The 14,959-nt window shown below is 41.7% G+C and overlaps 1 protein-coding gene across 1 annotated transcript in view; it reads right to left on the bottom strand.

Moving 5' to 3' along the window:
- sema3c (sema domain, immunoglobulin domain (Ig), short basic domain, secreted, (semaphorin) 3C) overlaps window positions 1-14,697 on the bottom strand; it is a 38,839-nt gene extending 24,142 nt beyond the window's left edge. The window contains exons 1-2 of the mRNA XM_053314228.1: window positions 14,645-14,697; window positions 8,625-8,794 (exon numbers count right to left, since the gene is read on the bottom strand). Coding sequence (XP_053170203.1) covers window positions 8,625-8,760 — 136 coding nt within the window. The 5' untranslated portion in view covers window positions 8,761-8,794; window positions 14,645-14,697. The remainder of the gene's footprint in view (window positions 1-8,624; window positions 8,795-14,644) is intronic.
- Between the last annotated feature and the right edge of the window lie 262 nt (window positions 14,698-14,959).

Here is a 14,959-nt window from a genome sequence, read left to right as displayed (position 1 = left end):
AATAATGCTGTTTCTGATAAAACACAAAGTTGACAGACAGACAATCCTTTAGATGTGGATGCATTCAGTCATTGCGTTGAATAATGACTAGAGGAGTGGTTTTGTAGAACATTACAATGTCAAAGTGAAGTTGACCTTTGACTTTTTGAATATAAAATGTCATTACTTCATTTTATTTTGATGCCTTTTAAAACTATATATCAGCAGCACAACAACAAATCTAAAGACCTTCCGATATGTTACGTTCATTATTATTTTGTGTCAATACATCCTTGATTTAGAAACTGTATTCCTTTAACTGCAAACTGAAAGAGAATTGATTGTGCATGGACAGAAGCTCAGGGTTAATATATCAGAGGGATAGCAAGCTACCGAGTTCCACAATGTAAAAAAGAACACCCTTTTTCATGTAATTGTGGTGAAAAGCTAAGTAGAAATGTGGACAACAATAATGGATCTGTCATTGGTTTGTCTGGCAACAACTAACGTGCAGTAGTGATTGCACTGCTCATTTAGCTGCTTCTCAGATGAGAGACAGCAATTGCTTTCATTTCCATCTGTTGTTAGTATATAGCCAGGAAAAGAAAGACAGCAACCACAAGGAAGCTATACCCTTAGGTTGTCAATCCATTCTCTGACAGACAGCCTTGGCTTTGAATGATCAAATAACCAAGTTTCGTAGCAATGCTTCAAAACAACGCTTCCATGGTTCTGGTTTGGGATGTCAAAACAAGGAGCGGTTTGTTGTAATGCAGCATTGTAAAAAAAAAAAAAAAAAAAAAAATTGAGATTCACAGTGGCTGGAAAATATGTGGGATCTTTTTGAGAGAGGCAACTGTACTTTTGGACAGCCCGTGACTGAGGTTTTAGGAGCTGATGCCAAAAGACTGAGCTGGCGTTACTTGAACAGCCTTGGGGCTTCTTCTTCCAGTTTGGTGGGAGATAGCAAGAGGTGGCAGAACACATGGCATCATGAAGGGAAATGGGGCAGGAGGAAAGAGGTTAACACTGAAAAACACAGCTGTGTGGAGTGCATGTATCCCCTACTGTTTACCAGACGAGGGACTCACCTCATGAAAATCCATCTGCAAGAGTTCAGAGACTTCTCCGTTTACATGAAAAGGTTATAAAATCAGCATGGTGCAACAATATGGGATTATTTTGTCAGAAAATTAGCTTAGCCGTTGCACAGCAGGAATAAACAGCTTTAACCCAATGGACTAAGTGTCTGAAGTGTTGGGTTTTTGATTAACACCAGTATGTGAACACAAGCCAAAAGGTCCCTGCACCTAATTAACACTTCAGGGGTGGACAGTGGGCCAATTACAAACCAGCTTTAGTGTCTCCCATGTAAATCAACCCTCATCAATTGGCTCTCTACCTGAAAGGCCAGCATGAATAAATTAACTCCATGCTTATGAGGCTCGCTTGCCATTCAGTTTAAGGAGCAACCTGTTATGTGGTTGTCAGGGGTAGCCGGTGGGAGGACCCCAATCACCCGTCTTGATAAATATTGAAGCAGGGACTTATACCGCCTTCTTGCAATTCATCTCTCCTCAGAGGATGGAGTGGGTTTCACCACAGAGGCCTGACTTCAAACCCTGTGCCAAATGCCATCGCTCTTTGTCCGGACAATGCTAAGAGCTCTTTGGGTTGAGTTCTGGATGACTGCACTTACCTAACACAGTGCTGGCCCGCTTACACATACTGCACCAGTAAAAGATTTTATCCTGGCAACTGACAGGCCCCTCTGAAGATAAAAAATGGCTGTTGCCCGAACGGGATGGCTGTCCATTCTCCTTGGGGACTCAGCCCAATGCTATACAGTAATGATTGGTGACATATACATATCGCAGAGGGGAAATTAAGGTGTCGTTCAAGTGCAATGAGACCACCCAGGATGACTTACGCAGGCTGACAGAGTCGTCCGATTGTCTGTCCAAAACACATACCCCACATTCCCAGGCAGGCAGCACTGCGCACTCAAAGTGCAAACAGCATGTACAAACTTACTGTACTGCAACAGGAGCCAGTGTTGGCTCAGTGAGGGAAAACCTCATATCTACTGCGTCTCATTAATACTCTGATTGTTGTCTGTCACCAATTATCTATATCCAGACTGTAGTAATGGGAATCATATGGCTGCACAGAATGCCTGAGCTCTTATGTATGTCTTCTCTCACATTGGCTTCCCAAGGCAGACGCCATGTCTAAATATGACATGCGAGCCCGGAGTATATTTTCTCCTTTGGCTATGTGTGTGTGTGTGCGTGTGTTTGTGTAGAGTGATGTTATCCAGCACCAATGTCAACTGCCGGTTTCATTGCATGACTGACCTGCTAAGGTGTTGGCTTATATTCCCTGTAGGAGATGAAATTTGAGATGACAACCTGTCCATCATGTCAACCCGCCAGCCAGCTAGTTTGCGTTCCCAACGCCCCAATTAGCACCTGGCTTCCCTTTCACATGTAACCCTCCCTTACACAGAACCAACCGGTACCCCCTGCCTCTCCGCCCCTTTGCCATGACCTCTCACCTGCCCACACCAGGAGCCTCTAGTTACCGCTCACCTTCTACAGCCAGTAAATCTCTGCAATTTTACTGTCAGGGAGCCTCTCGTGGAGACTCCCAGGTCCAGAGGGGGGCTTGCAGGAGATATGGGTCAGAGGACTTTCAGAGTTGATGTATTTACTAGTCATGGAGGGCAGCTAAAGGAAAAAGGAAAAAGAAATAAACCAGGTGGGACTCCTTTCCTCTGCCATCTTCAAGGCTGACACTGTGTCATGTTTAAAAAAGTTATATTTCCTCAGTGGTTTGATGTCACAGAGGTCGACAAGTTTTTTCTGTGGTGGTGAGAAAATGTAAAGACTCATTTTGAGGGCAACAGTGACTAATGCACCTGTTGAATGTTTTCCAGTTCCAGAAAAAGATTGTTTACATACTCTTTGTGATCCAAGTGCTCAAATAAATTCCTTTCAAGTTGTGAAATACTTTAAATAATGGAAAAAGGAATCTGCCTTAATCCACAGATAGTGGATGCCCTTTTCCCCTCTCTAAAGCTTAGCGCTGCTCAGCCAACAGCAAGCTGTAATATGAATGATTTCATTGAATGATTTAATAACCTGTGCTTACATAATTGCATCACACAATGGAAAAAGGAATACAAACAAACTTGAATTTATAGTTTCAAGTCATTGATTTGTGATAATGCCAACCTCCAGCCCAAAGATTTCCCAGTTGACCTTGGCCATCCTTGAAGAGATGCTGTCTTTGTTTATATGCCATCGATTACTTTTCAACACTTTGTGCAGGAGGAATAATAAAACATTGAACAGGCTAGCAATGTCAGACTCATGAATGGCAAAACACAGAGTGGCAGGCAGAGAAGGGCAGCTGACAGAGGAGCTGTCAAACATCTCACACACTGTCAGCCCCAAGGCGGTGCAAGCTGGAGCTCCCCACACTCCTTAACCCTCCTGCAGAAAATGTCAATGCTGCAACTGAGGCAATTAGATGGACATCTTGGGACATGAGTCTGTGGAAAATGCATATACAGAGAGAGAAACAGCTTTCCCAGTAGTCAGACAAAGAAAACACACATGCATGGTTAACCTATAGCTATTTGTAGCATGTCTGTATGCCCTTGCTGACAGCTTTGACAGGCCTGTGATTTGCCCTGCCAGGAATTCCCTATAATCACAGACAGAGTATCACTGATTTGACTTCACAGGCTTGATTATGTTTACCACCGAAAAAAGGAGATGCTAATGTTCAGGTCTAATGTAAAGCAGAGGCTGATGAAAGAGCTGTCCTGTGTTATAAAAGAATTAACCAGAAGGCAAAGACATACACATCCAGGTCTGCTTCTCACTACTTGTCTTGACCCTTTGAACTTTCGTTGACCCCAAAAGACTACATTATGTTTTCATGTCTAGCATCTATGTCAATGTATTTTTCTTCTTTTCACAAGCCATATAAAGACACATCCATTCTTTACCCTAATATTGGATTTAAATTTGGGGCACTACCTTACAGGAGATTAATGTAATATTGGCTAACTTGGCTAATACCCTTTTGAAGGAAAGAAAACACAGTGAATAGTTTTCAGATTGTCTTAAAATAGTCCCGGTGGTCTTGTGCTTCAGGTATTTTAAGTATCCGTTGAGGAAAATAGCTTGTGGACGTTTCACAACTTTATGGAGCTTGTGACGCTGAAGAAAACCAGATTCTTAAAACCCACATACTTTTAATAGTGATTCAGCAGAAAGGTTTGCCACCGAAATGCAATCAAGTGAAGGAATGCACATACAGGCACTTACTGCACCAACAATTCCCTTTTTCAGAACTGCTCCCTCCTCGCACACTCACTCCTGCAATCCCTCACCACCGAGTAAACATCTTTAACAGCCCGACATCCACCTACAGTGTATGAACAGTATCATTGCTGCATGAATAATGGGGGGTGAGTGGAGGTAGTAATGAGGCATGATAAAAGTAAGGAGTAATCTGTGGAGGCGGAGGGATCTGGTGTATCCGCTCTCTGATGCCTAGTTCCTGATCTCCATGCCTGGTTCTGTTCAGGCTGCGAATGAAGCCCATGTGGCTCATACCAGTCTGAGGCAGCGCTCATTAAACCACAAACATCATCTTAATCAATCCCTCCTATGTCTCAGCCAGGCTCCCAGCCAAACATGTGTGTGCAAAATCTACATCATCCACACGAAAGCTTGTGCAGGCCGGCTCACTTTCAAATAAACACGTCTCACGGCTTGACTTATATACTGTATATATTTCTAAGTTAATACTGTATTGAATGCTGGAAGCTTGCCAGATCAGGGTGAGACCACTGATGAGGTTAAATGATCCTGATCATAAACACAGACCCACTGCCCCAACTGGAGGGATAAAGGCTGAATTTTGATCCCACCATTCATGGAATGGCATTTTGGCAACAGCAAAGCCACCCTCTGATACAGTAGCAGGGGCAGAATATTGAATGTGCTGTTGTACTCAATTTACATCATATGATAGCAGTACGAGGATTATTTTAATGTCTGCAGCACGTAATATGGTAATATTAATACACACAAGAACTAATTTTGTACTTGCAGTCGTTTGTCAGAGAGGGTATTACACAAATTGAAACTTACCGGCTTTCTTAGTTATTCGACCAACCTCGAAAGCTGTGTGACAATGTTTAAAATTAACAGCAGCTGTGTGATAATCTTGCCTGTTATCTTAACTCATCATAGGTATTCACAAGTTACTATCAGAGTTATTTGGCTAGAGCTTTCCCTGTTGCTTCCCTTGTGGGTTGGGTACCATTTGACAATTTTAGATAACAGCGTTGATACCAAAACAGCAATTTAAACATATTTTCAATACCTCAGGTTGATGAGTACAAAAGTTTAGTGAAGAAAGCCAAACATTCTGACATGTTGTCTGTGCACTCTTTGTGATCCAGGTGATTATGCATTTGATCAAAACACTGAATGCCAACATATTCAATCCTATGGTCACATTTTAGATCGTACCAAAAAAGGCATTAGGTTTGATACCCAGCCCTAGAGAAATACTGTTTATGTGTTCCAGAGGCCTGTTTGTTGAAAGTCATTTGCAAGCACTGTTTAAACACACATCACAAATGGTGGCAAAGACCCATCTCACAAATGTCACTTGCAAACTGCATATAAATGTCTGAGTCCTACATTCTTGTCACATCTTCATGCATGGGTGGTAAGTGTGGGGTTCTGTTTGATTATTCAAATGTGTCAAAATCAATAGAAGAGGACATAATCTCTTGTTGTAAATTGCATCCTGCATGTTGCAACGGGAAACGGGATGCCGGCATTAAAAAATAGTCTTAAAAATGACAAGCCTGTTAAAGACAGCACGCAAGGTCACACATCTGGCACTTTCAAACGTCTCTCTCTCTCTCAGTTTAAACACAACGCCTTGTTTTCTACTTCCACAAGTATTTGATACAGATGATGTGATGTGTGGATATGGATTGATTGGTTCTGGGATTTCATTTAATGTAGGAAAACTGTAAACTTTGCTTCCCATTTTCTGTAAATTGTGAGGTGATAAGACCAAATAAACTATGACAATAGTATCACTGTAGATTTTCAAGGAGTGTTTTAACATGTGTGTATAATTGATTAGTTGCAGTTGTGACATTTCTATGCACAATTGCTTAACTTTTTCTTTCAGATCTGTAAAATATACAGCAAATCTTTCAGGCATGCCACAAAACAGGCCAAGATAAATGTTGAGAGAACAGGCTATATATAAAGCAAATGTAAAGGAGTAATTATATTTTATCACACTGGGTATACCTAAATAGTTTTGCTGTAAAGAAAGGGGAGGGGTTGTGTTTATTATCTGAGTCACAGCAGAGAAAGGCACCGCTTGAGAGTTTATTATTTGGGTGAGCTGCATTTTTCACTGTTTATTATGCAGTTTTAATTGTGGTCTGGCTTTGTTCACCTCGAGAACACAAGCGTAAGCAGAGTGAGAGAGAGAGGAATGTCAGAGACAGCAACTTCTCTGCAGGACGTGAGGCTATACGCCGGGAGTCCTGTGAACCTGCCTTACCCCTGGATAGGATTTCAACAGTGACACGAGCAGGAAAAAGGGGGGAGGATATTCCAGTGTCTGGATCTATGTACCACTCCAGCGTCTCATTTATTGGTTTATTTTCTTGGTTTAGTTAGTTCCAGCCTATAATAATTAACAGATCCTCACATCTGGGAGCAGAAGGATCCAGCCTCCAGGAATGACCTTTTGGCCACCCAGCAGGTGTCAAACCACCTGCACCTTCTCTCCCTCTCAGGATACTGCTCTTCCAGTCTTCATCCACGTCTCTTCATTCATCTTTCTGGCTGCTTTGGATGAAGCCCAAACTCCCTGAATTTTTCCCTCGGTGAGGACTTCCAGTGTTTATGGGAGAAATGAGCCTCCTTGGGCCAAAGAGTCTCCCTACATCTGGTGCTAACCCATGCGAACCCTGTCCTGCTTTTAAGAGGGAGTTATGACCCTATCCCTCCACAATTTAAAATGATTTCTCAAACAGACACCAAGGTGGATCTACTCATGGCTCCCTGATGTCTCAGGTCAGGTGCTATATTTGGCCATAAAAACAATAGCTAGGGAATGTAAATCCACACCTGAAGTTGGCATTTTAGCTTGAATAAACATCCTTCTTTTTCAACTTTTCCTCTGCTGCTCTTTCCTCATAAATTTACCTAAATGTATCCTGTTACCCTTAAGAATTAAGTACAGAGTCTGTTGAAGAATTAGTGCACTTTAGATAAGAAAGTCAAGCTCTCTATTTATGGTCCTCCCTGCGGTTAAACACTACTACGGTGACTGACACAAATCAAATCTAATCCACACTCAGTCAGGCAATCGGGCACGCTAGGATTATAGAGATTGGCTCATTTTCAGGATGGCCACCTCTGACCTTTTAAGCTGGCTATTTGGAAACACGGAGGAGAGAGGAGTGAGGGAGTAATATGACTTGAGTGGTCAAAACTAAAGACAGGCATGGTGTGCAGGTTTTTCCCTGCTTTTAGTCATAAATTTTGGTATTTTTCAATCTGCCTTTCATATTAAGAAGAGAATGCAGAGGAGAAACAGACTGGATATTTGGAATAAAAACAGTCATCAGACAAACTTGAAAGCATGAGTGGGGAAACAAAGACAGAGGAGGAAAAAGTGAGACCAAATGTGGAACATGAATACAGGAGGTAAATGTGGTAACTTTAGTCACAGTTACAAAGAAAAAGAAAGCAAACTATGCCTCACACTGAAAGTGTTTTCCAACTCTCTGAGCAAAGAAACTTTATTGACGGACAGCCTCAGCTGCTACGTGCTGCCTAATCCGCAGCAAGAGGTAGTGAAAGGTGATCAAACGTCTCCTTCAGCCACTGCACACTATCCAGCCACTGAGAAAAGGTTACTGCACCACTCGCTGCGCAAGGGCATGAGTGATCGGCCAGCTCATCCTCACCGACTCACGCAAGCATGCACGTACGCATGCACAAACACACACACACACACACACACACACACAAATTCTCCACCCACACACAGCACGTTCTCATTTCAGAGAGCATTAAAAATTCATAAAATAATCTATGTCAAAGAAATTAAATAAAACAGGAGTATCAAAACCAGAGGCAGCAACAATACCCACAGGCCTCCACTATGGAGTGGTGTGATTAAAATTTAACTAGGAACAGATTCAGGGTAGTTCTGACAAGCAATGCCACCTCCTGCAGAGGTTTGACTCCTTGCTGACACACAGCAGGATAATGGATGGACAAGGACTGGATCTTCAGGGCCTGAGGTGTGTGATTATGTACGTTGTTGGAAATGTTTCTACCAAAGAAAGATTATTCTGACCAAACAACCAAACAAACAAACGGCCTGGTTGCATGAGATCTGAAAAGTCTAGGTAAGCCTCCTCCATAATGACGCAACCAGGCTTGCCTTGATTACCAACCATTTGTTGAGCATTAACGCAGTAAACACATGGCATTACTGCAACCTAATTTCATCTGCAAGGAAACTAAGACAAAGGCCAAGTCAATGGTTTATATGCATATCTTTCTTCTTACCTTCGAAGGGTAGGAAGACTCTTGGCAGGGGCTGAGGGAGGCTGAAGACCCCAGTGGAGAGGAAAGAGAGTGCCAGGAGGGAGAGCGCCATAGCTGACACCAGAGGTGGCCTGGCCAACCCCTCTGGTCTGCCCATGACTGCGCTGCTCAGGAACCACGTCCAGTCACTGCTGCCTGTTGTGGGTATTTGGAAAGAAAAGCAGGGATTTAGAGTGTATTTATCAGTGCAATATGACTACAAAACAAAATCCTCCATGTCTTGGGTTCACAGTGTTTTGTCAAACCATAAGAGCTGTCACTCTCAAAGCAAACAAGAAACTGCTTCAGTCATTATTAGACATTTAGGTTACATATGCTAAAATATAGTGATTCAGACATTTTTAGCCACGTGGGGGCAGCAGAGCAAGCTGTGAACGCAACATTACTAACATATTATGACATTATAAAGTTGATATGGTGAATGTAGCAAACAAACATAGAGTACATTAGCATTAATTTGGAGCCATGTTTCCATCCACTATTTAATCCCCCGTTAGCTCTGTTTTTGGCTACATTGACTACTGAGGGAAATATCTGGCTCATAAGCTACTAAATGCTCTACTATGATCACTACTTCGCTGCTAACTGTGTCTGCAGTTTAGTGCTGAGCAGGTGGTCATTACAGCTGAGATAGACATCTTTCACCTTATACAAAATCATTTGGCCCATTATTGAAATGAAATCTTTAAATGTGTTTAAATAAATATATATAAAACACTTTCACCTTAAAGCCACTATGTGTAAGATTTAAAAATGTCTAACTTTGTTTACCCCCAGTGGTGGTATCAAAAAGGAAACACCGACAGCAGTAAACACTGTAACATAAATGTGGTAAAAATGACAAATACTATAAACAAAACTGATTTTTTTTTTCTACAAACATGCGATCAGAATTTATAATCTAAAAGATGCTATAAATAAATTAAAGGTAGAATATGTAGAATGAGCAGAACAACGCCATCTAATGTCTCGAGATCGTAGTCGCAACAACCAAAAAGTAATTCCAGCAGTCGGGTTGCCAGGTCCGGTGCCGGATATTATTTTAGCTCTAACTCTGTAAATATACCACTTTATCCACATGTCTAACCTTTTTAGGCGAGATCCACAATGTGACGCTAATTTGTCCAAATAACATCTGCTTAAAGTTTTGTTCCGGCGAATTCGGAGCCACTCAAGTTAGCCGTAGAGAGTAACGCACTTCCGGTCATTTTCACAATATAAAACACCCGTTGCCTTTTATTATTAAGAAACCCATAACGATAGAGTTGGTGCTTTTATTTTGAAAACAGGAAGCGAACATACCCTCGCTGTAACTGACTTGAAACCACCGAGGTACATTACATTGTAACGCCAGTGGGAGTAGCAGCAATGTCTCTGCATGTACTGCCTAATCCTAAACACCGATTGGCTTGTGTGTGGTGTCGTCAGAAGCAGGAGAGGCTCACGGTCGTAAACATCTAGTCACGTGTACTCTGAGATGGACGCGCAGGTCAGGAAATGACGTAAACGGACCGTATATGGTTTCTTATTTGTGTTATTACATTACGTGTTGGACTAAATACATGGACATATTGAGGAAAATATTCCGGTTTTATGGAAACGGATTTCATATTTCACAAGAATGGATACTTGGCGAGCTGTACAGAAAGTCCTGTGTCATAAGATGATCGTTGTGGATAAAGGGAAGACTTTGAAGGTATGTAGGCGTTATAGCTTTTCTCACTTAGCTGAGTGGCTAGCCGAGCTAATCGCTAATACTATTACGGCTGTGAGCAACCATATAAGTCGTGAGTGGTCTTGAATGAATCAGAACAATCTAAGCTTTCCAACAATGTACGGCATGAATATATATGTTTAAGGGTTGGTGTTTAAACATTCAGAAGAGCATGTGGCTACCTCCTAACATCCGTCCTGTCCCGTGAACGGAACAGCGTGCGTTAAGAGGTTAATGATCAAATATCAAAATCCGAATAGCGTCAGAAAGTCAACCCACTCTCCACATTTCCATTGCTACCGTTTTGATACTTCATGGTACACAAACAAATAGCATCTCATATGAAAGCTAAGACCCTGGCGAGTTCAACAGTACCACTATTATTGCGCTTAAAACTCAGTGAACCAGCAGCCAAACAATACAAAGGTCAATAACCACTTATTTACAGCTACTAACAGATATTCTGTTTTACCTTCGAAGTTTTGTGATGAAAAGTTGTACTTGAGAGCAAAAAACGCTGGTTTTAGTAAGTCCAACACGGCTCTGCTTGTTTACAACTCCATTTCACCCAGTGCCAGCCTACAGTAGCTGCACCGGAACAACAGACAACCCTGGCAACCCGCAATTCCGGCCGCTAATTGGCTGGTACAATGTACACAGAACGTGTCAGAACGTCATTGTCGAACCCATCAAAAAAATTTAAAAATATTAATTCAGACTAAATATTTTTTTTTATGGAAAAGCAATACTTTCATTCTGTACCCCTCAAAACGCCCCGTGGCTGTATTATTATTTTTTTTAAATATAGCTTTTAATAAATATTCTACATATTCAACCTTTAATAAAACATATTTTTGAAATTCTATACATAGTGGTTATAACGTATTAAGCTCAGCTGAGGTGTAGCAGTGCTGGGTAGGTCAAGTCAGGTCAATTAATATTTAAAGCACCAAATCACAGCAGTGATTATCTCAGGGCACTTTTCATATCGAGCAGATCTAGTCCGTCCTCTTTAATTTACCCAACATTCCCCCCATGAGCAAGCACTAAGAGAAAGCAGCAATGAAAACCTCCCCTTTAATGGGAAGAAACCTTGAGCAGAACAGGGCTCTGGGTTGAGTAGGTAATTTAATATGTTAACTTGTAGATCATTACATACATTTTTTATTCATTTGATAGAGCTTGTGCTAATATTTGCTCAAATTAAATCATACAATTACCTTAACTTTTACTACCTTAAAGCAGTAAAAGAAATACAACAGCAAACAACACTGACTAACAGTCTTTAGTCCAGTCAGTCTGACAGGTCCAGAAATACTGACCTAAAGTGAAGTGTTGCACAAGCTACAGTGAGTAAAAACACAGATGAGAGGACTTGTCAGTTAAATCCCATCACTTACTATATCTTTGCAGATGCACCTCTCTTAAATATGGATGAGTTAAATCTGCACAAAAGAGCCGGTGAAATGCTTCCCTCGTCCTCCTCCTGTTCCTTTTCTGTTAACAGAGCAGTTCAATTATTGATAGAGGCAGGTACTGTACTGCCTGTGGGGCGCAAACTCCTGCAATGCAAAACTCCACTGCTGGAGAAAGACTTGGCTGTTTTTACCTGGCAAACTGGCTCTTAGACTATCAGTGATGTACAAAACCCACATTGCTCTTGATGTACAAATGACCCTTTTAAATGCAAAAAATAAAACACTTCTTTTACAAGACGGTGAATCTTTGCTCTCATGGTGTATACATGGGCAATAAAAAATTGATGGCATAGAGATAAGAGAGCTGCATGATTGCTATAAAATTTTCAGTTTGGTGTGTAGTGTACAAATAGGTTGAGATATGGGTGTGTGTGGTGGAATGAATCATGTTTTACTGTTCAGGTGCAGAAAGACAACATATGGAAGAAGAATGAGACCTATTTGACTGCGCTTGAGATAAGTAAAACAGCATGGTGCCTTTCTACACAGCCCCCGCCGTTGGCCTTTAGCCGCTCTGCTGCTGCATCATCCACACCCTCCCTCCATCAGAGACTCCTTCAGCTGGGGCTTCTCCCCTCCAAGTGGACTCCAAATGGCTCTGACCCTGTCCTGAGGCTTAGCCCTTGTCCTGGTCTGGACTCTGTTCAGCCAAATAACAAAGAACAGGTGGTGTCTAGCCATGCAAATGTGTTCTGAGATATCTGGCTTGAGCAAATTACAGTTCTGTTGCAAGTTTTTCAAGTATCTGAATGCTGACCTGTCAGCATTTTGAGCAATTTGTTTTTCAAAGCCGTGTCAAGAGCTGAGACCAAGACCTTTCAATGCAGACGTCCAATAATTAAATATTCAACGTGTGTGGCCACCTCCAGTCACTGTCTTTTTTTTCTGACTGTTGCAGGATTTTACCAGGCCAACACTTGAGACTTGAGTGTTTTTTCCTTCAAATCTCACGTCTCTGGGGTGTAAAGTTTCAAGTAAGCCAAGTCCAAAAGCTGTCAAGTCTAACTCAAGTGTGACATGCTCATTTTTGTGACTTCAGTCTAAATCGAGAGCAAGTCTCAAGTCTCCACTATTTCTTTGGTAGAAAGTTCAGTGAAGCATATATTACAATCCAGAGCAGCATTGTATCTGAAAAATGCTGTCATCACCTTGAACTAAATGTCATTAGTACTGACAGAAATCTGAGAGTCTGAGTGCCAAAAAGCTCTCTGGATGGCTAGATATCACGAGAGGAAAGTGGAAAAAATGTTTTTCTTGTAATTTGGGTGAAATGGCCCTTTAAATTGTCTACCTACCCCTCCCTTCACACTTTGAAAGAGGGCTCTGGCCTGGAAATGTCGGTCTTACAGCTGCTTAAGTCATTGCCAGGGGAGTTAGACTCCTTCTGTGCGTCCTATACCATCTCAGCAGGTCAGGCTTAGACACTTCCTTTGCTTCACAAAAGCTGCTGTTTCTGTGATGATCACCACACCAAGGACACAAATGAGCTCACTACCAAACTTCCCTCGCACTTGTGGGAGCAACGTAACGCTCGCCTGGTTTAATGGGTCTCCCATTAAACAAAGGTGCATTACTGTTTGTTGCCAAATACAAAGCAAATTGATTTTGTTGTGCTCTTCAAAGTCCAGAAATTCCAGGAAGTTTGCCAGGAATGACTGCGATGGCAATTAAATGTCTCCACAAAGGAGGTCAGCCTGAGTGAGTTATATTTCCAGTGGGGTGTAATAATAATTGAGTGTATTGTGCATTCCTTGGCTGACAGCCTAATGAATTTCTATCTCACTATTTCAGAGGCACTGCTAACTAATATTGATAAAAGTATGAAACTGAGTCTGTGATTGTTTGTCTCCCATCTGCTCCTGCTAATCTTTTAAACATATTAACATAATATAGCCACAACAAATTGAGGGAGGAGGTCTTCCCATCTGGATTTAGGTTGGACAGATTTGATTATTTTGTATTTTTGCCTAATTCTACATTGAATAGAGAAGTAAAACTGAAATGGTAAACAAGTTGCTCACTCCGTCCTATCCTGCTTCTAAGCGGACGGTGTGTTCATACCACACCCTGTCATTCAGTTTGTCAGCCTCTCTGTTACAGCCACACATTCCCGCACAAATAGGCACACACTCACACACATGACTAGCAGGCGCAGCTCAGAACAGCAAAGTATGTATTTCAAGTATTTAAAGTAAAGACTTACTTGTTAAATAACATAAGAATCTTGTGAATGCAGCATTCAAACCCGGCAATTCTGGTCAATCCTCTTCACAGTATTATATAAGGGCTTTATATAGTAATACAAAAAGCCTGGTTAAGACTTTAACCAAAAGAAAAACCTTTTTAGAGCACTAAAGTTATACAGAAATATTTACCTGGTTAAAAAACCATTCTAACAATTTCATTTTCTATTTTATTGGCTTCTGAATAACGCAACAACTGCAACAAAGTCATGACTCATATCCTGGAAATTCATACGCATTTAATCTAGAAAAATACACTCACAGCAAGTGAGGTGAATAAAGCATGTCTGGGTAGTCTGATGTAATACTACAACAAGGTTTACATGGAGCAGTAGTTGAAAATATAATATCTAAGATTTGGCAGAGTCTACATCAGTCAGATTGAGTTTACTTCAAAATATTCTAGCCAGTTCTCACTGGTGGGACACTGCACCTGTTAGCCTCCTTACTACCACCTCCTCTCTGCATCCACTATGTGATCTGCCCCACTACAGTGCAGCGCAGTACAGCCAAGCACAGGACAACACAGCAGGTAGACTTCTGTACCTATACAGACAGGATCAGGACCAGTCCTTGGTCCAGAGCTCACCTTTCAGGAGTTTCCTCCAGTGCTGGTCCCAATTGAATGAGCTGGGTACCTAACCAGACCTTTGTTGTATTTATCCACTTCCAGAACACCTTGTTTCCAGTCTCCCCCAGTGACACCACAGAGGAAAAAATGCTGCTATTCCATTTAAGTGCTCACAGAGCAGGCTTGACTGAGCGAGAGCACTGGAGAGAGGAGAGGAGAGGAGAGAAGGAGGAGAGCGAAAAGACAGAGAAGGCTGGTGTCCTATTACCCACTCTCCACTGAAGTCCCCC

Source organism: Scomber japonicus, chromosome 23 (assembly GCF_027409825.1).
Source record: "Scomber japonicus isolate fScoJap1 chromosome 23, fScoJap1.pri, whole genome shotgun sequence".
Classification (NCBI taxonomy): domain Eukaryota; kingdom Metazoa; phylum Chordata; class Actinopteri; order Scombriformes; family Scombridae; genus Scomber; species Scomber japonicus.
Note: the sequence above shows the minus strand (reverse complement) of the source record. Positions and strands in the feature narration are given on the sequence as shown.